This window comes from Lodderomyces beijingensis (assembly GCF_963989305.1).
Source record: "Lodderomyces beijingensis strain CBS 14171 genome assembly, chromosome: 5".
Taxonomy (NCBI): Eukaryota; Fungi; Ascomycota; class Pichiomycetes; order Serinales; family Debaryomycetaceae; genus Lodderomyces; species Lodderomyces beijingensis.
The window spans coordinates 548,904-571,159 of NC_089974.1; the positions used below are offsets into that span (position 1 = coordinate 548,904).

General features: G+C 46.2%; 12 protein-coding genes across 12 annotated transcripts; 2 read left to right on the forward strand and 10 right to left on the reverse strand. All coding sequences in view use genetic code 12, as the record gives it.

Moving 5' to 3' along the window:
* Positions 1 to 70: 70 nt before the first annotated feature.
* LODBEIA_P41290 (uncharacterized protein) lies at positions 71 to 811 on the reverse strand (the record flags this gene model as incomplete). The annotated part of the gene is made up of 1 exon (XM_066974316.1): positions 71 to 811. One exon carries the CDS (start codon positions 809 to 811, stop codon positions 71 to 73), a length of 741 nt encoding a protein of 246 aa, XP_066831067.1.
* Positions 812 to 1,154: 343 nt separating this feature from the next.
* Positions 1,155 to 1,721, reverse strand: LODBEIA_P41300 (uncharacterized protein; the record flags this gene model as incomplete). Its single annotated transcript, XM_066974318.1, has 1 exon — positions 1,155 to 1,721. One exon carries the CDS (start codon positions 1,719 to 1,721, stop codon positions 1,155 to 1,157), a length of 567 nt encoding a protein of 188 aa, XP_066831068.1.
* A 1,075-nt stretch (positions 1,722 to 2,796) lies between these two features.
* On the reverse strand, positions 2,797 to 5,004 carry LODBEIA_P41310 (uncharacterized protein; the record flags this gene model as incomplete). The annotated part of the gene is made up of 1 exon (XM_066974319.1): positions 2,797 to 5,004. The coding sequence occupies one exon, from the start codon at positions 5,002 to 5,004 to the stop codon at positions 2,797 to 2,799; it is 2,208 nt and encodes a 735-aa protein (XP_066831069.1).
* A 1,538-nt stretch (positions 5,005 to 6,542) lies between these two features.
* LODBEIA_P41320 (uncharacterized protein) lies at positions 6,543 to 7,562 on the reverse strand (the record flags this gene model as incomplete). Its single annotated transcript, XM_066974320.1, has 1 exon — positions 6,543 to 7,562. One exon carries the CDS (start codon positions 7,560 to 7,562, stop codon positions 6,543 to 6,545), a length of 1,020 nt encoding a protein of 339 aa, XP_066831070.1.
* Positions 7,563 to 8,314: 752 nt separating this feature from the next.
* LODBEIA_P41330 (uncharacterized protein) lies at positions 8,315 to 9,376 on the reverse strand (the record flags this gene model as incomplete). The annotated part of the gene is made up of 1 exon (XM_066974321.1): positions 8,315 to 9,376. One exon carries the CDS (start codon positions 9,374 to 9,376, stop codon positions 8,315 to 8,317), a length of 1,062 nt encoding a protein of 353 aa, XP_066831071.1.
* A 458-nt stretch (positions 9,377 to 9,834) lies between these two features.
* LODBEIA_P41340 (uncharacterized protein) lies at positions 9,835 to 10,863 on the reverse strand (the record flags this gene model as incomplete). Its single annotated transcript, XM_066974322.1, has 1 exon — positions 9,835 to 10,863. One exon carries the CDS (start codon positions 10,861 to 10,863, stop codon positions 9,835 to 9,837), a length of 1,029 nt encoding a protein of 342 aa, XP_066831072.1.
* Positions 10,864 to 11,051: 188 nt separating this feature from the next.
* Positions 11,052 to 12,002, forward strand: LODBEIA_P41350 (uncharacterized protein; the record flags this gene model as incomplete). The annotated part of the gene is made up of 1 exon (XM_066974323.1): positions 11,052 to 12,002. The coding sequence occupies one exon, from the start codon at positions 11,052 to 11,054 to the stop codon at positions 12,000 to 12,002; it is 951 nt and encodes a 316-aa protein (XP_066831073.1).
* Positions 12,003 to 12,616: 614 nt separating this feature from the next.
* LODBEIA_P41360 (uncharacterized protein) lies at positions 12,617 to 13,852 on the reverse strand (the record flags this gene model as incomplete). Its single annotated transcript, XM_066974324.1, has 1 exon — positions 12,617 to 13,852. The coding sequence occupies one exon, from the start codon at positions 13,850 to 13,852 to the stop codon at positions 12,617 to 12,619; it is 1,236 nt and encodes a 411-aa protein (XP_066831074.1).
* Positions 13,853 to 15,323: 1,471 nt separating this feature from the next.
* LODBEIA_P41370 (uncharacterized protein) lies at positions 15,324 to 16,733 on the reverse strand (the record flags this gene model as incomplete). The annotated part of the gene is made up of 1 exon (XM_066974325.1): positions 15,324 to 16,733. One exon carries the CDS (start codon positions 16,731 to 16,733, stop codon positions 15,324 to 15,326), a length of 1,410 nt encoding a protein of 469 aa, XP_066831075.1.
* Positions 16,734 to 17,891: 1,158 nt separating this feature from the next.
* On the reverse strand, positions 17,892 to 19,475 carry LODBEIA_P41380 (uncharacterized protein; the record flags this gene model as incomplete). Its single annotated transcript, XM_066974326.1, has 1 exon — positions 17,892 to 19,475. One exon carries the CDS (start codon positions 19,473 to 19,475, stop codon positions 17,892 to 17,894), a length of 1,584 nt encoding a protein of 527 aa, XP_066831076.1.
* A 437-nt stretch (positions 19,476 to 19,912) lies between these two features.
* LODBEIA_P41390 (mitochondrial 37S ribosomal protein mS29) lies at positions 19,913 to 21,409 on the forward strand (the record flags this gene model as incomplete). Its single annotated transcript, XM_066974327.1, has 1 exon — positions 19,913 to 21,409. One exon carries the CDS (start codon positions 19,913 to 19,915, stop codon positions 21,407 to 21,409), a length of 1,497 nt encoding a protein of 498 aa, XP_066831077.1.
* A 73-nt stretch (positions 21,410 to 21,482) lies between these two features.
* On the reverse strand, positions 21,483 to 22,028 carry LODBEIA_P41400 (uncharacterized protein; the record flags this gene model as incomplete). Its single annotated transcript, XM_066974329.1, has 1 exon — positions 21,483 to 22,028. One exon carries the CDS (start codon positions 22,026 to 22,028, stop codon positions 21,483 to 21,485), a length of 546 nt encoding a protein of 181 aa, XP_066831078.1.
* Positions 22,029 to 22,256: the final 228 nt, after the last annotated feature.

Genomic DNA, 22,256 nt, shown 5'->3' on the forward strand with positions numbered 1-22,256 from the left:
TTGAATAAAGGTTCAACTGGTCACATTGTGGACAGAGCAGCACTTGTGGACCAAGCCTGTTATAATGAAATTACCTTTTTTTTTCCATTTCCACTTGAATTTTCGTATCTTTGGTCTGAGTTCCTTTTCGAAGTTTCTCCTTTTCTTCTTCTTTCTTCCTGAAAGCAGCATATGCCTTCTCCATTAGCACCAATACCGTCATCTCATCACCATAATTCTTGCAGAACTTGGTACTTGCCCGCACCACACAATCCATAAATTGGTCATTTCGTGTCCGTTCTGCATCAACCGCAGACTCTCCAGTTTCACCTAACTTGTCCCCACCCAACTCTTCTGCATCTTGCAACAACTCCTCCACCAACGACTTGAGATTGTAGAGGTATACAATTTCGTTATTTTCATCGGCAACGTTGAGCGTTAGTGTCAAAACATCTTTCCCAGTCACCGGGTCGACTACCCAGGACGAGATTCCATTCGGTATGAGTGCCGAAGGCGCATTGGAGCTGCATAGCAACTTGCGATTCCTCCACCCAAACACAGGTATATCGAACGATATTGATGACGATAAATATAGAGCCTTGAAAGTTCCTGCAACGGGGTCACGTTGCAAAATGTACAAATTGGGCCGATACATTACTTGGCCGCAACCGCAATATTTCAAGTGGGCTCTTAAAAAGCCAATGTAGATATTGGCGTGTTCATGGTTGTTTTTGGTAACTGTGGAGAAGGGGATGATTTCAGTTCCACCTCTAATGGGGCCGACTTGCGCGTTTGCTCGTGCAAGCGGATTGGTTTGTAAATAAATCCACATTTGCTAACGTCACCTTCGACAAACCGGGTCAATTCGCATTTTAGAACTTGTAGTTCATCCCATCTGTAGACAAGGTAAATGTTTTCATCTTCGCCTTCGTGTTGGGTTTCACCTCTGCTTTGGGTTTTGCCTCCGTTTTCGTTCCCGCCCCGGATGTTGTTACGCTCCATGGGACCAATAAACGGTCTCTGTTCTCTTCCTCGGCCGGTCAAAAATCTTCAACTCTATGATTTTCATAAACTCTACGCCGTCGTAATCTGCATCGCTCATCCCGTCAATGTTGGCTTTGCCCAATTGGTACCGGAACGGCCACCCGAGAAACATGCTGCGGCTGATCTCGAACCTAATCTTCATTTTCCAAGTCGCCGCCTACAACTCTGCCCCCGCTCTCAATGTTACCTTTACGCTCAACAAAGTCCTTGATGTTTCTGTGGTCGGCATTAGACACAATCAACGGTTCATCTTGCCCCATCTCGTTTCGAACGAGAATCATCCTCGGATCCTCGGGACCGTACCACCGCTGTTTCAAGAACAAGCTATTGTGGTAAAATGGCACGGGTAGAAACTGCGGGAATTTCAAATTCCTCCAGCTTCTCTCGCCCGCGGGGCCCATGGTGTTCACGGCTAGCTCGATATTGGTAATCTCTTCCCAATTGGCGTCGTAGATTTGCGCGTAAAGAAGCGAGATTGGCAGTTCCCATTTCCTACCTAGACGCAGGAACATTACCCGGCTCACCATCAAGTGGACGCCATAAGCTTCGAGCCATACACTAGCACCAGCGAATTTGAAGAAATGGGTACGTGCAGTTTGCGCCTTGATGATTTGCGGCAACAAATTCGCAGCGAAAAACGGCAAAAGATGCGTGAATGCAGCATCGTTTCGCAACTGCGGCATGAGAATATCAATCATGCTCGTGAGATCGTCTTTAAATAGGAAATCATCACTGATGATTAACTCTTATCCAGTTCCAAGTTTTCGCAGCTGCCATCTTTGAAGGAGCTTGAAATCTGGATGCTGTGTCGCTTGGTTGGCAAATCCGTCACGTCGGCAGCCATCGCGCTGGAATTGTCTTTATGGACCATGACTAATTTGTCATCCGGTTGATATCGCAGCTTGTAAACTGCCACATCTTGGAAGCCATGCGGAAACAAGAGCAAAGGCTGGGTGGTGGCATGATCAACATCAAACACCTGATCGTTGACAGTTTCGTCGTCGCTGCGAAAACTTACTGGTTTGTCATTTTGTATCGAGAGGGCATACTCCAGATACAGATTCTGCAATAGCGAAAGGAGGAGGAGAAGAACAAAACAACGACGACGGCAAACATGAATGGAAAAGTAATTTGAACTTGGGCGCCCTGGGAAATTTGTTGTCCTTCCCCGTGAGACGCTCAAAACCCCACTGGTTGTGAAGGGTCCCACCGTCTGCTTTTTGCTGCAAAAAAAGACGAAAAATCGGGAAACCTCTTGATAATATCACCAGACCAAGCAACGCCGATTTCGTGTCCTCTCGATCGATACGCGACGAACAACTTTTATATCAAGCAGAGGGAGCAAAAGAGAGTTCTGGGCAGTTGAGTTAATATTCACAACTCACTGACATGAAAATAAAAAAAAAAAACACCTATCAAACATGTCTTTCCTGGGGCTATTTGCTTGAACGCGTCTGATTCAGCGATTGCATCGTGCGTCTTTCGACTCCATGAAACATCGAGCCCTAGCCGTGACACATTAGTGGGCTGCGAGACACCATGTGCTGTAATTGAACTTGACATAATAAACAGAAGTGGTAGTAGTAGCAAAATTTCAAAAATACATGCAACTGCAGTGAACCAGTCTTTTTCACCACCAGCAGCTACGACTCCAGCCTTGAGATAGATGATGATGCAAATGAAATTGAAATTAAAATAAAAATCTATGAATAAACTATTAAGTATGTGATAGAATTTTAACAAAAATAAATAATTTATGCGTGAACCAAAAAATCACCACCAGCTTGATCCCTTGTCATCCTCTTCCTTTTCCACCGGCTTTCCCTTTCCCTTCACCTTCTCCAGCTTTGGTTTCGATACTTCTTTGGCCTGCGGTGCCTTCTCAGAATCCCTGTTGTCTTCGCCTGGATGTTCATCCTGTTGATGGCTCTTCCCCTCTTCATCGTCTAATCCTTCAAATGCTTCTTGAAATACTTCTTCTTCTGCTTCTTCTCCATTGAGCAGGCTTCCAGCGGGTGGTTTATCACTAATCTTACCGGCTTGTTTGGCCAAATTAATCAGGTCTTCACTCAAACCCAAACTATCCTGCAAGTCGGCGTACTTCTTGCAGAAATCAATACTCTCATCCACAACGCACTCGACTTGCTTGCTTTGACCCAAATTTCCATCCCATTTCATGTTCAAATTCTCAATCATTTGCTGGATACCTTTCAAATGCACCAAATTGTCATCTTTATCGGCCACCGATAACGTGAGCGTCAAGTAGTCCAATTGTGGTTCGTACATACTGATTCCATTGGGGATCAAAACGTTGGGGTCGCGTCTAGCGCACTGGACACTGGCGTCATTCCAGCCAACCACGGGGATGTTCATCGAGATTGAAGACGACAAGTACGAGATTTGGAAATTGCCGTTTTGGTGCTGGGCAAGAACAATAAAGTTTGGCCTGTACATGGCTTTCCCGCACCCGCATCTGTTCAAATGCGCTCTCAAGAATCCAATCCAGGCCTGTTTCAAGCCCTTGTTGACCTTCTTTTTGTTTTTGAGAGTCACGGGGATGAGCTCGGTGCCGCCTCGCACGGGACCAACTCTGATTGCCGTGTCATCTTGCTTGAATATTTCGGTACAACGCGACGTTGGACCCGGGTTGGCCAACTCGCACCTCAACACTTTCAAATGGTCCCATTGGTAAACAATGTACATGTACTTGTCGCCATAGTGAGTAGCTGTCGATCTTTCCGAGGGATTGATAAAAGGGGTCCAGTTTTTCTCCGTCTTTTGCCTATTTTGCTCATCGATACGCAATTCTGCCACCTTATTATACCTCACTTTTTCGTATTTCTTGTCCTGTTGCCCATCGGTGTTTTGTTTGCCAATTTGGTACCTAAACAAATACCCCATAAACATGCTTCTAAAGAATCCATACTTGGTGCGTACAACATCGTCATTCAAGGCCTTGTTGGAGATTTCGACAACTTGGCGGTGGAAGCTGTTAAAGATCACTATTGGCTCTTCGTCGCCGTACTCGTTCTTGGTTAGGAGCAAGCGCGTGTCTTCTGGCCCGTACCATCTTTTCTTGGTCCTGTCGGCATTGTGGTAAAAGGGAATGGGCATGAATCGAGGAAACTCCATATTTTCGTAGATCCGCTCACCATGCTCGTTGATCACGGGAACAACCAATTCGACTCGTTTCAACTCTTTCCAATTTTCATCCCACAATTGCGCGTAAAGAAGCGAGATTTGCGGATCGTCCTTTTTCGCGGTTTGTGAAAACAAAACACGGCTAACCATCAAATGCACGCCGTGTTTGGCAAGCCAGACGCTTGTACTGGCAAATTTATAAAAATGTTTTTCATCCAACTCATCCTTATCGATGTAACTCTGCAATTTCCCCTGAAAGAAATCCAGCAACTCCCGAAACGCACGCTCATTTTTGACTTGTTTGATCAACGTGCCCACAATAAAAGGCCAGTCCTCTTTTAAGCGAATACTTTGCGTGATGGTGACGTTTTTCTTGATCTTCATGCCTTGACAAACTTCCTCCATCCGCAAATGCGTTTCTTCTTCACTGGCACTCTCGATTTTGCTTGCGAAAAGGGTGAACTCGTGCGGTTTGAATTTCTGGTCCCTAATATAGCTGCTCAAGGGGCCCGTGGCGCCATTAAACTGGACAATCTGGTTCTCCGACTCTTCCGCCGGCTCCTCAAGTCCAGGCGTGTTTTCGTCGAAATTCGACGGGTAAATCACGAGACCTCCGCCGTCGTCGACACGAAATGAACTAATGGGGATCTTGGGTGTGGTTAGCTGCAAAGTTAGCAGTCTCACTACGTCAGTGGTGCTGATGTAATGTAGGAAAAAAATTATCGCGACAAAGAATGGCACGAGTATATAGCTCCTTCTTATGTAACGAGACTTGGGAAACAAGGGGAGATACCTCCTAAAGAACGAGCTTGTGTGGTTCCCTTTCAATTCCTTTAGCATCCTTTCTTTTTTGTTGCTATGGCTTCGATATCTTTTTCCTTTTTCCTTTTTTTTTTTTTTGGTTTTGGTTTTGGGATCTGCTGGCTTCAGCGTTGAAGAAGAAGAAAATTAAAAAATTGGAGGACTGAGTAGAATGTTGTCGGATGGAGGGATTTCTCGATTAGCACCGCAGGGAGGGGCACTGGGAAAAGTTGTGGGAAGTTGTTGGTATGAAGCAAAGTAAAAATTCCGTGATGGATAACAGATAAGCAAAGAAAAATAAGCTCGCAAATGTTCAGTTAATATACCAGTTCTAAAAGTGACAGTAACAATGGTAGTAATAGTAGATGCATCGAATTTTTTAACTATACGCCGCTAAGCCCATCTGCGATCCGACTTTTCAAGCAATGGAGATGAGATATGGCATGTGTCTAGTACTAGTAAGTAGACGGATGGCTCGTAACCCACAACCTGCTCTCTCGTCTCTCGCGTTTGTTCTTTGTTGGTTTGAACATCAAGCAGGTCACGTGCCTGGCTCCCATTGCTACAGTTGCGCAACTTGCTCTACACATGACAGCAAGACGCATGCACTTTTTGCTCTTGCCGGAGTGAAGTTGTGTTTCTTTACGTGAGTTGGATAGATCCCGGTGATTTGGATGATTCCAGCCAGCAGAATGTCACCGAAACGCGTTCATTTTCGTTTTTATCTGTTTGTTTGCGAGACTTGCCCAGGGGGGATGGGAACGTGGTGGTTCTGGCTCAGGAGATTGCTTGTCCAATAATGGGGCCGAAGTTGCAACAACAACAGCAACAGCAACGTGCCTTCTCTTGGCTGGGACAGCAGGATCACGTGCAAGCCAAAACCTGCAGTGTAATTCCCTGAGCGGACTGCTTTGTCCGCCTTGGAAACAGAAGGGAAACAAAGCGACGGCAAAGTCCGCCAAATTCGAGCCATGGCTCTTGTCCGCTTTCAAGTAATTGCTCTTCTTCTTCTTCGCAGTAACCAAAAACAAAGCCAATTGCGTCAACACTCAGTGCGTCACATATCCTCAAAGTCCGATGTCAAAAAAAAATCAAACAAACCGTTTTTAGGATGCTTGAACCTCTCAGACTTGTACCACTGCAGGGATGGGAGGGAAAAATCCGTAACCTGCTTCTACAAGTCGAAAAAAAGAGGACAAAGGTTCACAAGATTGTTCGGGCCCTTTGGAGAAGGGTCCTTCGGGAAAAGGGCGATTTTGGAAGGAAGCAAGAGTTGCTGTTTGCCCTCCCGGGTATTTTTTTCAAAAAAACTGAGCCTGAATACGAGAAACGGCATGGGCGGTCTTGAAGCTTCAAGCCCCAGGCTCCGGCGACAACTGCACCACGTTAATCTGTCTCGTGCTCGAGCCTTCTATGTAAACCGTTTAACTTGAAATGCTGAATAAAATTTCATCTAGTCAGCCTCGATAAGCTCGAAAAGAGCAGCAAAATGTATTAAAGAAAGAGAGCATCAGACACATTCACCTGATAAAACACTCAGCACTAACCACTCTCTTCAATTCATCAAAGTCTATTCTCTACATATTTGCAGTGCTCTTTCTAGCATCAAGAATCTGTTGAATCGAGTCGGAAACAGATTGCTCAAACCCAATAAACTCCCAACCCAAGATCTCCTTCGTCTTTGAATTATCAATCTGGGCCAATCCAGCAAGAGTTTCAACATCTGAGCCTGGTGTGCCTTGAGGGATATCCAACTGGGGGAATTTGGCCCTCACCAAATCCACAATGGTTTGCTCGGTGAATAAACCAGTATTCATCAAGAGACGTTGATGTTCAGCCTCGGGTTTTTCAAACGCGGCCACGTGGGCCTTGGCGACATCACGCACATCAACCCAGCCTCCCTTGAATGGGGGGATCTTGTCGTCGCGGTTCAACTTGGTGATGGCGTTGATGACCTCGGAGGAAGTGTTCAAGTTCTCCTTCACGTCAGCATACTGCGGACCAAATACAAAACTTGGATTGATGGTGGTCAAGATGAACTGACTGTCGTTCTCCTTGATGAAATCCCAAGCTGCTCTCTCGGCAAAGGTCTTTGAGGCTCTGTATCCCATAAACGCATTCGACACCGCCTCGTCCCAAGTCACTTGGTTCCAGTCCTTTTCAGTGAACACTCTTTTGGGGTCGTTTTGCTCACTAGCGGTAGACACCGCGGCATAAGACGAGGTAATCACTACCCTCTTGATGTTTTTGCCGTACTTTTGGATTGCACTCAAGGCATTCTTGGTTCCTTCAACTGCCGGCGTCAACAAGTCTTTGGCGACATCATCGGTCTTGAAGTGGAATGGCGATGCCGTGTGGATGAAAATCGTGGCATCGGGATTGGACTCCAACACTTGGTCAAACGCACCGGGCTTGGCGACGTCTTCGACAATCTCGTATGACAATTTGGGCGACGACCCAAACAATTGCAACAAGTGGTCCCCTTTGGCAATCGATCTCACCGTTGAAACCACGGTGTAGTTTTTGGCTAGCAACTCCTTGACTATGTGCTGGGCGATGAAGCCGGTAGCTCCCGATAAGATGATCTTTGCTGGCATTAGACTAACTTGATTTGATTCTAAGAAAAAACTGGAAACCTAGCAGGTGGAAATTATCGTCGACTTTTTTTTTTTGGTTGTTTTCTCAAATAATTTTCATGGCTCTTTATATATGTGCTCTGGATGGAGGATAATTCCGACAAAACTGTGGATGGAGGAAAGGAGGAGTAATTCCGAGATGTGGATATTTTTTCTACAAAGAGGAAGTTCCAGCCTTTGCTCCGTATCAGCCAAAGCGCGGGCGGGATCTAGAAATAGTAAGCTATATCTCTCTCTCAGATCCATCATTTACGAGATCCAGGTCTCAAGCTTAACTGTAGGACCCCTTGAAGTAGATCGACAGAAGGAAACTGCTTTGTCGTGGGTGGTTACGACGGAAATTTGGGAGTGAGGTGCCCAGGGCAATTGCTGGCATAACCTTCTAGCCGAATAACTTACGCTGGTGAGTGGGTTTCAGTCTGGGGGCAAATTAGCCGCTTAGAAAAGAATCTGCAAGCCCTCGGTACAACGTTGGTTTCAAGCAAGATACTATCCGTATGCCCATATCGGATCGGATCGTCGTACCGCTTACTTTTTATTTTTACCTTGTAACAGGTTTTATGTTTCAACCAAGAGTGAGGCCAATTGTCAAAGCCAGAGCCAAAGCCAAGTTCGTGTAAGATGATAATGCTTGTATTTCTTTCTAGAGCTGTCGCTCTATTTTTGAAATCTATACTAAAATCCCTACGTATAGGCTCGATCTCCACGGTGTTTTACTTCAACAAGTCACCCTTGTTGACAACAAAGGCATCAATAACAGCCATAGCAGCGTACAATCTATTTTCCGCCTCTTGGAAAACCACCGAGTTGTCACTGTAAAACACGTCGTCGCTAACTTCCTCTTGGTGTCTAGGCAAGCAATGCATAAAGATCCAATCGCGATTAACACCGCCCTGTTGAACCATCAGCTGCGTGATCTGGTAGCCTTTAAACTGCTGAAGCTTTGCCTGCTTTTGGTTCTCTTCACCCATGCTGATCCAAGTGTCAGTAACGACTATATTGGCATTCTCGAGCGCCGCCTTGGGGTCATGGACAACTTCAAACTTGACTCCTCCATCCCTAGCTAACTCGCGTGCATCGCGCGCCACATCTTCAGCAAACTCGATTGAGTCTGGCACCGAGACACTGACGCTGATGCCTTGCTTCAAGCACGCAATGGCCAAGTCGTTGATGACATTGTTGGCGTCGCCAATCCACGCCAACTTCAACCCGCGCGTGTTGTCGCCGAATCTTTCCTTGATGGTGATTAAATCAGCAATCGCTTGCAATGGGTGATACTTGTCACATAACGAATTGATAATGGGGACACTCGAGTCCTTGCACAAATCCAATATGTCCTGGTGCTTGTTGACACGAGCAAAGATGCACGAGGTCATCGAGCTTATCACTCGAGTAGTATCGTACATCGACTCATTCACGCCCAACTGGATGTCATCTTTGCCTAAAAACATGGGCTGTGCGCCGAAAAACGCAGCAGCTCCCTCGGTGCTGATTCTAGTACGAGTTGATCGTTTAGAAAATAAAAGCGCAACGAGCTTACCGAGCAATTTCTGGTGGTTGGCCAACACCGCCAGTTGGTCTCCCAATTTGTAGATTTGCTTGAGCTGCTGGCCTCGTTTGAGGATCTTGGAGAATTCATCGTTGGTTAATTGCGAGATGTTGACCAAATGGCGAGGTTTGGTGGGGACATTTGTCGATGTCGCTGTGGCTGGTGCTTTAAGAGTAGTTGTAGTTGACATGAGTCTATTGGCTTTCAATATGGTTCGAATTGACATCTCCCTCTTTCTTTCTTTCTCTCACTCTTCAACGGGGAAGCTGATTTTCCTTAGAAATTCTTGCTCTTGCAATGGGCGAAAAGTGGGTATGCAAATTATAATACCCTGCTTCAAAAAATGAAAAATCAAAAAGGAAAAGAGGAAAAATTTTTTTTTCCTCTTTTTGCAGATGGCTCAAGAGAAAGAGAAGTGAGTTGATTTCCTGGAGCTGAGGAGGGACAACCTGGCGTAAGGATATGTATGTTGAAAAATTTTTTTCAATTTTTTTTTTATGTATAAATTTATACATCTGTGGGTGTGTGGCCCGATTGGGCAATGAGTCAGGGACTATTTGCTAAGCGCGCTCAACTTATACCAAGGGATCCGCACCCCGTGCACCACCAACGACAACAAGGTGTTCTTTAGTCACGTGTGCACTACATGTACGTACTAACGAAAGAGAAAATGCTGCCGCAGCTCTACTCTATGCTCACGCTGTTCAACCGTCGAATCAAGTCCTCCCGACTACGTCTCACCGCGTCCCTCATCCTGAGTACGTCCGCCCGTTTCTTCAAAACTTCTTCTTTCCTGCGCTTGGCAATCTCCAACATTCTCCCAATACGCTCAATCTGCTCGCGGGCAGTATAGATCTTGACTTCTTCAACTTTCAATTTGGGGGTCTCGTCATCGCTTTCGATATCGCTGGCAATCTCGCGGTTGAACTTGTTTTCGAAATCAATGCCTCGGCTCTGCAAAACCCCCATATCGGTATCACTGAGATCGTCAGCCGCGTGAACGTCGTCGTCGTTGTTGTTGTTGTTGTTGCCACGATTAAGCTCGTCGAGTCGTTTAGGCTCGGCATCGCCGGTGCCATCATCGTAATTGCGCTCATCTTGGTACTCCTTGCCCAAGTCCGTGAGGTACTGTCTTTTCGAGGTGCGAAGCATGGAGTTTGTCTCTATGGGAACGTATTTTTTGGGTGGATCGCGCGGCGGTTCCGGTCGTCGAAGTGATGGTGGTGGTGGAGGCGGTGGTAGCTGGAGGATATCGAACTCTTCAAGGTTGGCGATCACGGGATTGTTCTCGGGGTCGTCTTCGTCAAACTCTAGCAAGCTGAGCTCTTCTCCGTCTATATTCTCCAAGGATGATTGTGGATCTAGCGGATTGGTTGACGGCGTGCTAGAGCTCATGTACCTCGACAAGTCCATTCGTCGTTTCGATGTTGTTGTAGTTTGAGTGGAAACCCCCGGTTTTTCCTTCCCTTTGAACCGACCGGCAGTTGAAGTTTTCAATGCTGCATTGGCTCGAGCAAGCTCATCAATTCTCTCATCATCTTCTTCTTCCGTCTCCTCTTTATCCTCTTCTTCTTCAAACACGGGTCGTCGTTTTCTCGTGCCTGAAACACCTGACGGTGGTGATTTGGTGATTGTTTTCTTCTTAAAGACAACTTTGGACTTGTTGAATCTGTGTAGTGGTAAACTCAACTCATCAAAATCATTTTCATCCATCTTCAACGTAGTCTCTCCTATTAACTTGTAGCGTTATATTGATCTTGAATGTGACAGTGGTAATTGTTTATCAATCTTTCCTTGCGCTCTCGATGCGCTCCGAAAACAAAAAAAAAAATTACTCTCCAGATCACCCTCATCACCATCATCACCACCAGCCAGATCATCAATACTTCCACCACGCAAGAATGTCGACCCAGGCAGAAAAAGCCCAGATGCTAATAACCAGAATGCGAGAGTTGCCCAGCTCAAAGATATTCAGCCAGGAAGAATGCTCGCACTTGGTCCCAACCGACTCGCCCCACGATCTCCTCCAGCTCCTCCAGGACCTTCTAGCATCGAACCAAGTCAAGCTCATAAAAAAGGGCGACGAGCTCCACTTCCAAGCCGTGTCGCAGGACTACGCGCGTATAATCTCGCAAATGACCCCCGACGAACAAATGATATACTCGCACATAGCCTCGCTGAACCGAGAAGGCATCTGGACCAAGACCCTCAAGGCCAAGACCAACTTGCACCAGCACATCGTGACTAAATGCTTGAAGAACTTGGAGAATCAGCGCTTTATCAAGTCGATCAAGTCGGTAAAGTACCCCACGCGCAAGATCTACATGTTGTACAACTTGCAGCCGAGCTTGGAAGTCACTGGCGGGGCATGGTTCACTGACTCTGAGCTCGACACCGAGTTCATCGACACGGTGCTGATGATAATCTGGCGGTTCATATATAGCGCCACTTTCCCCAAGGAAGAGAGCAACGCGCTTCAATCGAGCTACGATGCGCGGTCGCCGGGCGCAAACATGGACCAAATCATGCAGTTTTTATCGAGCTCGAATGTGTTGCAGGTGGAGTTGGAGTTGAATGACGTGCAGAGTCTATGCAATTTGCTTGTGTTTGACGACAAGATTGAGCAAGTTGGGCACGATGAGCATGGCGAGTTGTACAAGTGCACTAGACAGAGTCTAAGTGAACGAGGGTATATTAAGGCCGTGGAGGAGTTGCGCGGGGTTATACCCGAGGCGAGCTTTGAGTATTTGGAGAGGACTAAGGGTTACAATTTGTTTGATTTTAATTTGGGCAAGGTGAACTACGAGGAGGAGGCCGATTTTGTCTATATGGATTCGTTTTTGAACAACTGAGGAAGAAAGAGCACCCACACCCAAAAATGGTCAACGCTGTTTTTTTGATGCTAGAGATCAAAATGACAGAAGAATTGAATCGTGTAACTTGCATTGCTAATTCGAATGGCGTCGATGAATGTTGATGGATCTGTTTCTCTATACTAGATTGTTCTTTCTCTGAATTTGTTTCGAGATGGCGTGGCAAGACCTGTCTCTGGATTTGAATAGTTGCAAGTCAAAAACACATTTGAATTGTCCCAACGCGGTAATTGCGGCGCATATCACGTGCACAGGAGTCTGTTGTCTTCGCTATCGCAAGCCGCAGTTTATGCGGCTCTCACGTGATAGTTAACTATGCAATGGGCCAGGATTTTCACAGCTCGAGTGTCCGCCATGATCAGATCCCAACATCTATTTCACAAGGCTTCCCAATTATCAGCTTTCCTTTACTTGAAAAAGCCTTGTTTCTGAATATCGATACAAATCAAGACACATTCATGGCTGGGAGGGATCCAATGGAGGTAATTGAGACTACAACATAGCAAAGCGAACCCCAAAATGCAAATAGTATGTATTAGCAAAACCTTTTATGTGACACTCTATAACTCTAATCCGTCTCTATCCATTTTCAATTAAAATATGCCGTATTTTTGACAAGTTTGGAAAAGCCAAGAAGCCAAGGGGTTAGTTCTGTTGGGCTCAACCTTGTCTCCATCAACAGGGTATGCGAATTTTTGCGACTCGGTCTTGATTTTCCTGTTGGAACCATTAAGCAAGGTGAATTGCGTGTATAGCCAATACAACACCTGTTGCCTCAACGTGAGCTCGATATTCAAGTCGCCATCTTCATTATAGTATTGGTTACTGCCATAGTCAACCAAGGTCTTTTCCGAGCTTGCTGAGTCTGACGCGTGGAGCTCGATACTCTCGAGTCTCTGCCTGAGTAAACTATCCTTGTATTCAACCATTGTATCTGGCGAATCGGTAATGATACCGTATTCAACCAACTTTGCCATTTCACCGACTTTGTTCAAGTACTGAAACTGGAACTTGTTGTTTATGGTCCACGAGTAAAACTTCAAGCCTTGGATTTGCAAGAGGGGGATGAATTTGGTCAAAAACTCAGTCGACCAAGTCGAAATGTACAATAAGGAGACCCCCGTCAACTTCAACAGTTTGCGGTCTTTTGGAGTTGTTTCATCCAAATAGTAGTTGTAGTTGATGTAGTTGATCGAGTCTCTCCAATTGAGACTAATGTGGAAGACATCAAATTGGCGATTGCCCCACGCGTCCACCGCGCCAAATATCTCCAGTTGGAAGAAATCGTCCTGGTTCAAGTATTTCAAAAACTTCAAATCCCAAATGCCAAATTGCACTCTACTATACCAATAGCTCAAATCGTCATGCACCAGCAACAAGTCGGTCAAGATGTTCTTGGTAATCTTTGTAGGGTTGAATTTTTTAATGTCCAACTGCAACTTGAACAAGTCATCCAGGGGCTCCTCGTGGCTCGCGACATACTGCTGGTACCACGTGACCAAGTCGACAAATGCGAGCAACGGGTAGCCGCCTTCTTTAGTTTTCAAACTCTTCAACACGGGGTCAAAGGGCGTTTCAGTTATAACGTAGTCGGTATCGTTGCCCTCGGAGTCGACAAATATCCGTTTCGTCAGCTGGTCATGTGAGATCACAATCACGTTATCTGAGCTTAGCCACAAGTCGGTTTCAAGCACAGTGGCGCCGGACTCGTAGCATTTGGTGAACCCAATAACCGTATTTTCGGTGTACTGGCTCTTGAACCCGCGGTGGCCGACAATCACCGGCGATATCGACGACGGTTTGGGTGCCGAGGATAAGCTGTGGCTCATTTTACACGTGAGTAGCTTGGTGAACAACCGTGGAAAAGACAACTTCTCTTCAAAAAAAAAAAAAAAAAAAATAAACCTGTATGACTTACCAGCTGTGGGTTTCTCTGGCGAAATCTGGTAAAATTGACAAGTGGCACCACCTTCGTGATTACTGACACATTCCAACCAAGCCTCCTCTCCTGAGTGTAGCCCTAGCGGATGTGGGTGGTGGATCTGGAGGGTGTTTTATACCGCTGTCAAATGGGCGCCAAAAGTGTGGAGGGGGAAATCTAACCACTGCCCTTGTTCTGGACTGCATATAATCCCATGATAATAAACGAGGAGAGCACGTGCGTCCCTCCTCCAACCTCCACTCGCTTCAAGAGACTATGACACATCGACTGCTCCCACAACCAACTAGCAGAGCTGGGTGTTCCAGGGTGAAACGAGTGGGGCCCGGGAGTATGAGCAGCGCCATCAGCGTCGGCGTATACACACCGACTGCGCCTGGAGACTTGTTACTCCCTAACCGAACTTTCCATCATTTCGGCTCAAGGCATCCCCCTTGCTGCAAATTAAAAAGAAACGGGGCTGACGTACGCAGTGGATGGCACTATGGCACCATGACAGTATGGGCAATATGGCAATACGGGGCAATATGACGTACTGCTGCTTCCCAAGTCCCTTTATATCCGAGTCAGTCTGGGACTCAATAGCCAATGTTTCTCCCATTACTAGATTGCTTTCCGAACCGTGCTATCGTTCTATATGAAGTTCGCAGCCAGCCAGCCGAAATCTCCACCTTCACGTCTCTCACTGGTACTTCTGGGAGTGTCTAGCAGCAAGCCTAACACGATGAAGCGGAGCTAACTCTTTTTCTTCTAGATCTTTTCGGACTTATCAAACAAGACTTAAAAAAAAAAAAAGAAGCAGCGTATGAGCGATCTGCATGCCAGCGTGCCAGCGACAGACTGTCGCGAATAGAAGTAAGTTACGTATTTTGCACTTTTTTTTTATCATCCCTCACATGTTTCAGCTCCTATACAAGCTCAGCGGTGCTTTGTATTATGTCTGCAACAGCTCTATACCGCGCAATGGCGCATCTCTTGAAAATAGCGCTCAGGTTGCTTCAGTAAAGCGGCAACTTTCGACGCCCGCAGTCAAAAATAAAACAAAAAACAAAAAACACGGCAAAACGGCATCATCTGTTAAATGGTGAGACTACAAGTGAAGATGTGGAGAGGAGGTTTTGTTTTATAAAATGGTTGTAGGGGTGGAATCTACCAGACTAGGCTTTTCGCAAATTGTTTCAGTTGTGGTGGTTATTCTCTTTGTGTCATGCAGTCACCTGAGATATCCAATCTTTCGCATCCACGTTTGCATCTCATCCAAAGCTTCAAGCGAAACTCTCTCAAGTTCCAAGATGACCTTGCAAGTTACCCCAAAAAACATCAAACAGCTCACTACATATCTTTTCTTACCCCTTTCATACTCACAACTTGTGCGCGTTCCTCGCCTCATCCACACAAAGCTTAATCAAAGAAAACGCAATACTCTCCGACATGGGAATCAAGATCCCCTCAGGGTTGAACAGCTCGTCCTCGCCAGCAGCAACTTCGTCGGGATAAACCAACTTCCGCACAAAGGAAGTATCGAACCACCTTGCGTCCAACAACTCGTTATCGTGGCCCAAATGGATAACCTCATCGGTGCCGTTGAAATCAACCACACCCATGCATCCAATCATCAAATTCAGCGGGAACGGCCAAGGCTGAGTCATAACGATAGAAACCTCAGCGCAGTTGACGCCCGTCTCCTCCCAGATCTCGCGCTTAGTGGCGATCTCCACCGTCTCGCTCGGCTCCATGAACCCCGCCGTGCACGAGTACATCTTGGTGATGGCGTGGCGCTTGCCCAACGAAAGCAAGATCTTGGATCTGTCGCGGTTGGTGATGATGGAGATGATGGCCATGTCGGTGCGCGGGAAGGAGACGTTGGACACGGTGGCGCTGCGCACGGGGCAGATGAATCTGGGCTCGGGTTTCTCCGCGGTGGGTTCGGTTTTAGCGTCGTTGGTGCATGCTAGTTTGCCGCCAGCGTGGATGGGGATGGTGGGGTGGCCGCACCCGGGGCAGAACTTGTTGGTCTTGAGCCAGTTGAAGAACATGGCGCCGTAGCTGTACAAGCTTGCCTCTTTATGTTCAAACAGGAGAAAGTGTTTTCTCGAGTGGGTATAGTAAACTCCATTTTCCTCTGCCAGTTTCGGCTTACTTGTGGCGGTTCCCTGTTGTTCATTCACGCACCTGTTGACAAATTCAATCAATTGCTGGCTCAATTCTTGATTTCTCGTCACGTCAACTGCATAGTACGCGATACCTTGGTACCGGCCCTGGTGGTCCAAATACTTTTCACCATCGTCGTCCTCGCTTACAGCAGGCTCAGACTCACCTTTCAAGGAATTGACATCTAACCCAATTGACTCGTCCAATAGCCCCATAAACAAGAAAATCGGCTTCCCGCCAGCTCTCAATTCCTTATCGTGGTTCCTATTATCCTCATTCCACGTGTTCAACACCAGTTTCCAACCGGGGATACCCTCGTATAACCCATTCGCGAGGAACTTTGTGCCCGTGACCCCCAACTTGTCATGCACTCCTGGTGTCAACTCGTCAATGTTGACCTGGTTGTTGCCGTTGGTCAAAATCGCCAACTTTGTGCCATAGTTCTTGTACACCAACGGCTGCTGTCTGTTGAAAAAGATGAACCTGGTGCTGGGGTGGAATAACGAGCGCGTGATGAACTCGTTATCCTCGCGCAAGAAGGAGACTCGGTTGAGCACTTCTGTCCCGAAATACATGTCTTTTTGAATCTCCTTGATTGATGAGTGGATCGAATGTGACATTATGCGGAAGGGCGGTTTATTTACCATGTAATTGAAGATTCAAAGAGAGAGGGAAAAGCTGTTTATTTTCTTTCCTTTTTTTTTTGGCCTTTGCAACTATTTTTTGAATATGTAGAACGAGAGGAGGCTGTTGTATGAATGGAAAAGTGAAGGAAACGAAATGAAAACAGCTTGGTGGTTGCTCAAGGAGGAGGTTTTCTTTGCTGGAGTGTTGGAGTGTTGGGAGAGATGGCGAGCTGGGGGGGTTTCGACATCGCGGCTAAGAGATTTATCCGGTTGCGGTCTCCGTGTGGAAGGAGATCGTCGTGCGAGATCTACCAACTGGCATAAAACCACCACCCTCATCACGGCCACCTCCATTCAAACCGGGGCAGAATTGTTCATATACTCTTTCTTTTAAATGAAAATTCTACTTAGCAGCTGTGTTCTTTTCTACAAGAGGTACTGTATCAAGCTAATTCCAGTACATGGCAAGGAACGGAAGAGTCCTCCACGTATAAAGTGTATAAAGTTGACAAAGTTTCAATTTCCCTGGGGCGTATAGTCCAATATACCATGGGGTAAAAATTCAAAGGTATATGGACAAAGGTTAATCCCAGGGTTTTTTTTTCTCATCTACGATTGATGGTGATCATCTCAGTTCCATCATATCCATATGTCCATATGTACATGCATTCTATGAATTGAAAGAAAAATAGTTAGTATATCGACTTCCTGGTTCTCCCCTTCTCTTGAAGTAATGATGGATTCAGATTTGGTTTTAATAGACTTTTCCCCACGATAAATGTAGGATGTCAAGCGTTCATTAAATTTGGTCTGTTTGGTATTTCATCATAGTCAACCATCATTGCAAATTGGGGAGGTTTTTGGTTTTCGTAACATACCGTCTAGTCTATTAACAAGAAAAGGCCGTCGTTGTCGTAAAAATAAAAAAAAATCAAAATATCGTAAAAACTTTTCATGGGTTAGTATCTCTTGCAAAATGCAATTCCAGTTTTTAAGTCAGCTGTCTTAGACATCTTCCTCAAGGTGGAAACTAGGAAGTCTAACGTCTGAAAAAATATCTTTTTATATCATCACATGAGAAACTGGAAACACGGTCATAAAAAAAACATACCATTAATGGTAAAACGAAAGAAAACCACGATTCGTTTCTTCTCAGCCGATTCTGACTCCTCTAATGATCGCCGTGCCCAACCCTTTGACCCACGATTTTCTGGATTTCCGATCAACAATGATAAACACACGTCCCAGCTGGTTCATCCTGCCCGTTCTGCCTAGTCTATGCACAAGTTCAACCGAGCTCTTGGGCAAGCCCATCAAGATGACATTTTTGACGCCAATAAAGTTCAATCCACGAGCCAACAAGTCGGTGGTAACGAGGATCTTGACTTTGCTTCCCACGGGATCGTCTTTCAACAACTCCGCTGGCCGCAAAAAGGGCTCAAGTAGCTCTTTCCTTTCCTTGGCGTTGATTTCGCCCGATATACCAACAATGTCGTCTTGTCGAACGTGGAACTTGGTCTTTAACAAATCCACCAAGCCTTCAACTTCCGGTTTCTCATTGACAAACACAATAATACGTTTCACGTGCTCGGGCTCGGTGCCATCTTTCGAAATCGCATATATCGCTTGTGCTAAGCAGCGAGGTTTGGAGCCATTATAGGGGGCCAAATCTGCATCCAAGGTCAAGATTTTGATGTTCTTGGGGATTTTATGTAGTGATGGTGTTGCCACTCTGATCAACGACTTGCCATCGGGGAACAAGTTGCCCAACGTTTTTTCAAATTCCTTGGGAATTGTAGCCGAGACCAAGATCAAATCAAGCAATTTGGGGAAGTTCTTGACCACGGAAGTGGTATCCTGGAGGAACGACTTGTCAAACAAAGTGTCCGCTTCATCGAGCACGCAGTACCGGACACTTTTGAAGATCTTGAATGGCCGGTCAACAGCTTCAAGTTTGGAGAATCCAGTGAGTTTGCTTGGCGTGGTGACCAAAATGTCAATCTTGCCATGATTGCGCAACCGTTTGTAGACACTTATGGGGGCATCACCGGCGGAAAGCTTCATGATGCTCAACCCCAAGCTCTTGTGCCCTGGCAATTCACAAAACTCCCTGTAATGCGCGGGAACCTTAATTTTACCATCGTGGTTGTTGTTGTAATCCAACGCCATACTATTAGCCCTGTGAAGTGATTCATATACTTGATCAACCAACTCATTCGTGGGCACCAATATCACCGCGCGCACTTGTTCCGAGCTCTTGAATTTGGCATATTGCTCGCGGTCCCTCTGAAACCAGGTGAAATCATCTTCTTTGAGCTTCGACATGATATTGGCAGCATAGGCCCACGTCTTACCCGAGCCAGTCTCGGCAGCAATAGTGAACACCTTGGTCTTGTTCAGCTCATTTTCATTCTGCAATTCATATTGTATCCGCTCACCCTCGGTCATTTCATCCACATCCACGTCTTTTCTAATCTTGCGCACTTGGTTGATTTTGCGAATGGCAGCAACTTGCACTGGCGTAGGCTTGATCTCGATTTCATCCACCGATTGGTGTCGAGGACCTTTCAAGTTGTACTGTGACTTGATCTCCTTGATCATGGCTTCGCGGACCATGGGGAAGATTCGAAGTTGTTGGAAATTTGTAATCTTGCTCGTCGCGGCATCGGCTGAGCTGGGCGCGTTGTTGTATAGTTGTGAAAACTTGCCCGTTTCAAACACCCGCAGCGGTTCCATACCTGATCCTCTAGCGTCTGTCCCCCGCCGCAGCTGCTTCAGCTGCTGTTGCCCTTGCTTGCGATGGCCACCTCTTGCGTCATTAGGTCTGGCTCGCGTTTTCAGCTTGGAAGAATACCGCGATAGCAATCTCGTTTGATAATAAGCACATTGAAGGCTTGAAGATCGAAGCTGGGAGCTACATCGTATTCGTAGATTGAACATCTGGCTAAGGGCAAGAAGAAAGACGGTGTACGATGTGGATGCAAAAAATTGCAAGAGTGAAAAATTTTATGTGCTCTCTGGAAGAATCAAATGTTGGTAGTGTATTTGATCTCGTCTGCCATTACCAAAATTTTTCAAGAATCGATACCATTCAAAACCAAGTCAACCACCCCCAGTCGACGGTTCAATTCCATAAAGTAAAAGAAAAGCTCCACGAGGGATTAAAGATAAAGATGTTGAGATGTGCGGCAAGTGCAGCCAAGGGTAGAGGCGCTTCGTCTGTTTGCGTGTCGCTCAATTTCGCTCATTCATTCACCACTTTGTCAATCTTGAATGCCGCCCCACGTCAAAAGGAAGGTAAGGCCAAGCAAGTCATGGGTAGGAAAAATGACAAGCCCAGGGAAAAGGTGAAAAAGACCACAGCGTTGACACCAAAGCATTTCAGGGACGCGATTCGGGTTTTGGGTTTTGAAAACTTGGCGCCTTCATTGACCGGGGTCAAGGACTTGAGCGTGAATGAGTTGAAAACGGGCACGGTGACTACATACGCCCAGAAGACAGAGGACAGTTTGAGGGCACTGAAGGCGTTCAAGAAATTTCAATACCACGAAATGTTCAAGAAACCCGTTTCGTTGGTCACGTCCAACACCGTTAAGATCAACGATGGCTTTGTTGAAAAATTAGAGGGAAACTCGATCGATAATCGAGTTTATCTCGATGGTGCCAAGGGATGTGGTAAATCCACGTTAATGAATCAAGCTATAGCATTGGCGCTTGACAAATACGACGGCAAGGTCATTGTTTTGCATCTACACACGGCCGAGTTGATTGGTAATGGATCCTCGGACTATTTCCGCAACGAGAAATTGGGATTGTACCAGCAGCCAATGGCGACCAAAAGATGGCTAACTTCAATTCTCGCTTCGAATGCAGCGCTATTCAAGACTTTGAAACTCACCGAGGACGTGACATTTGTTGAGAAAAAGAAGGAGGTCAAGATGAGCAAGGGGAAGCATTCCTTGTATGACTACTTGTCGACGAATCGGGAGATCAACAGGGGTCAGCCAACGATGGCTTTCCAATTCATAATGAGGCAGATTCAAGAGCACTCCAAGAGCATACCTGTGCTATTAGCTATTGACGATTTCAACACCATGGCCGATCAACCAATCACCAAATACTTTGATCGCGACCACGCGCCTATTGATATTCAAGAATTCGAATTGGCAGATTACATACTAAGATATGTTAGTGGAGAATCCCGATTCGAACATGGTGGTGTTTTATTGGGCAAGTCGCAGGATGTGTGCCCCGATAGGAAAACCGTGCATTTGGCCGTGTACCAAGACCCCAAAGTCGATCCCTATTTGAAGAAACCAAAGTTGGATTTGGAGTTGGCCAAGAGGATGGTGCAAACACACAGGATTGAGCCATTTAGGGTGGACCCAATGACGCATGAGGAAGTTAGGGCGTTGATGTCGTTTTGGAGAGACCAAAATGTGTTGCTTGTAAGAGAAAGCTTCCATAAAAAGGACTTTTCCATAAACTCTGCGACTACTGCCACCGCCACCACAACCACAACCACAACCAACAACGGCGATCTCCCAGCTGAAAATCCGAAAGCTGAATTCGACGCCGACGAGCAGTTTGAGAAAATCTGCAAGTCCAGCTACGTGATATCACAGGGTAACCCCCACGGACTAATCAAACAAAACTTATTATCCTACTAAGCCAACATATACAACGAAATAAACAATTGTAAATAGAAAAAGAAAAAAAAAGCCCGACACGTTTCTATCATCATCACGAAAACAACGTATCCTCTTCTCTCAAATACTCACCAATATCGCCCTGTCTAAAAGCGACAATGCCCGTTGGTGCCAAATTCCTCGCCTCGTTCGTCAGCTTGGCACTCACGCCGAACCCCAAGGGCACATCGCTCATGCTATAAACAATGACCCCCGCATGCTCCGGTATATCATCGCTCATTCTCCCCACATGGGCCTTGAGGACATGGTTGCCGTACAAAAAGGGCATTTCGCCATTTTGTTTAATCCACACTTTGTATTTCGCGTACTGGCTCAAGTAGCTCAAGCTGGTGATGTGCAATTTGAACTTGCCCGTCTTGGTGAATTTACCCAAGCATACTCCCAACGACATCAAGTTTTGACGCGATACGCTGGTGGCGTACTTGGCGACGTGTTCCGAGACGTAGTAGACTCGGTCCTTTTGCAATCTGAACACATGGGGGTTGTCGCGGTTGTCTATGAGGAAGGAGATGTTTCGGCCTATGTAGTTCGCTAGTTTTTCAAACACTACTTTTGTCTCTTCTTCTGTTAGTGGTCTCATTGTGGCTTTGGTGGTGGTGAGACGAAGATGATTGATTCGAATTGGAAGATTTTTCGTTTTTTTATTTTAGGGCGCGCGATGGAGGTGCTGATGGGACTGGCCTCATCGCGAGATGAGGCGAAGAAAGCAGCTGGCTACAATTGTAATTGAGGCTGAAAAACGGGGAAAAGAAGGAGCAAATGTTGTCGATTTGATATCACATTACTTAGCATAGTCCTCAAGCTTTGC